This window comes from Pterocles gutturalis, unplaced genomic scaffold (assembly GCF_000699245.1).
Source record: "Pterocles gutturalis isolate BGI_N339 unplaced genomic scaffold, ASM69924v1 scaffold18328, whole genome shotgun sequence".
NCBI lineage: Eukaryota > Metazoa > Chordata > Aves > Pterocliformes > Pteroclidae > Pterocles > Pterocles gutturalis.
The window spans coordinates 3662-4497 of NW_010118462.1; the positions used below are offsets into that span (position 1 = coordinate 3662).

Genomic DNA, 836 nt, shown 5'->3' on the forward strand with positions numbered 1-836 from the left:
CGGCCGACCCAGTGCCGGGCACTGGCAGCCCCAGTTCCCATGGGGAAGCAGTCCCTGGGGGTTGCTGACCCCCTAACCAGCCCCTTCCTGGCCGTGCAGTGTCCCCCAGCCCCTCCACCCCAGCCCTGCACCATGGTCCTCCACATTTAGGGAGAGACGTTGGGGGAGCCAGGGAAGGAGCCCCCCCACCGCCCTCCTCCCTGGGGACAGCTTGGCTTGGTGACATCGCTGCCTGCTGCAGCCCCTGGGGGGTGCCATGCCCACATCCCCCCCCTGTGCTTCTCACCCTTCAGCAGCTCAGCTCGGAGCTGGCACCCAGGGAGAGGCTCCACCGCCTTCACCACCAGCCCCTGGGGCTGCACTGGGCCTGTGGAGGACGGAGACAGGTAACGTGAGTGATGCCCCTCAAAACTTGTCCCTTCCCGGCTTCAGAGGGAGGAAGAGGAAATCCCTCATATCCATGCCTGGGAGCAGGATGTGCCACAGCAGCTGGGGTCACCGGGAAGCTGCCCAGCTCATCCCGCTCCATCGATACCTGTCTGCTGAACAGCAGACATGTGTCCCCATCCCAACCCCCTGTGCCTGGCCGCTGGGCCAGGCTGTGGTTCAGGGTGACCCAGAGCCCTTTAGGTGTCCCTGCGAGCAGAGGGGTTACCTGGGCTGGGGGGGTCAGGGGCTTTGGGGTCCACAGAGCCGGGCAGGTCCTCCAGCAGGAGCCGGGAGATGTTGGTGAGGATCTCAGCGATGGGCTCCACCATGCCGGCCGCGTCGAACTCCACGAGGGGCAGCGCCTCGGGGCTCTCCAGAGATGGGAGCAGGGGGAACTCCTGCGGATG

General features: G+C 66.4%; 1 protein-coding gene across 1 annotated transcript in view; it reads right to left on the reverse strand.

Annotated features, from left to right (window-relative positions):
- TRIM65 (tripartite motif containing 65) overlaps positions 1-836 on the reverse strand; it is a gene marked incomplete at both ends in the record, with an annotated part of 3477 nt that overhangs the window by 1849 nt on the left and 792 nt on the right. Inside the window, 2 exon segments of the mRNA XM_010076214.1 lie at positions 287-367; positions 656-835. Of these exon segments, the coding sequence (XP_010074516.1) occupies positions 287-367; positions 656-835 (261 nt within the window).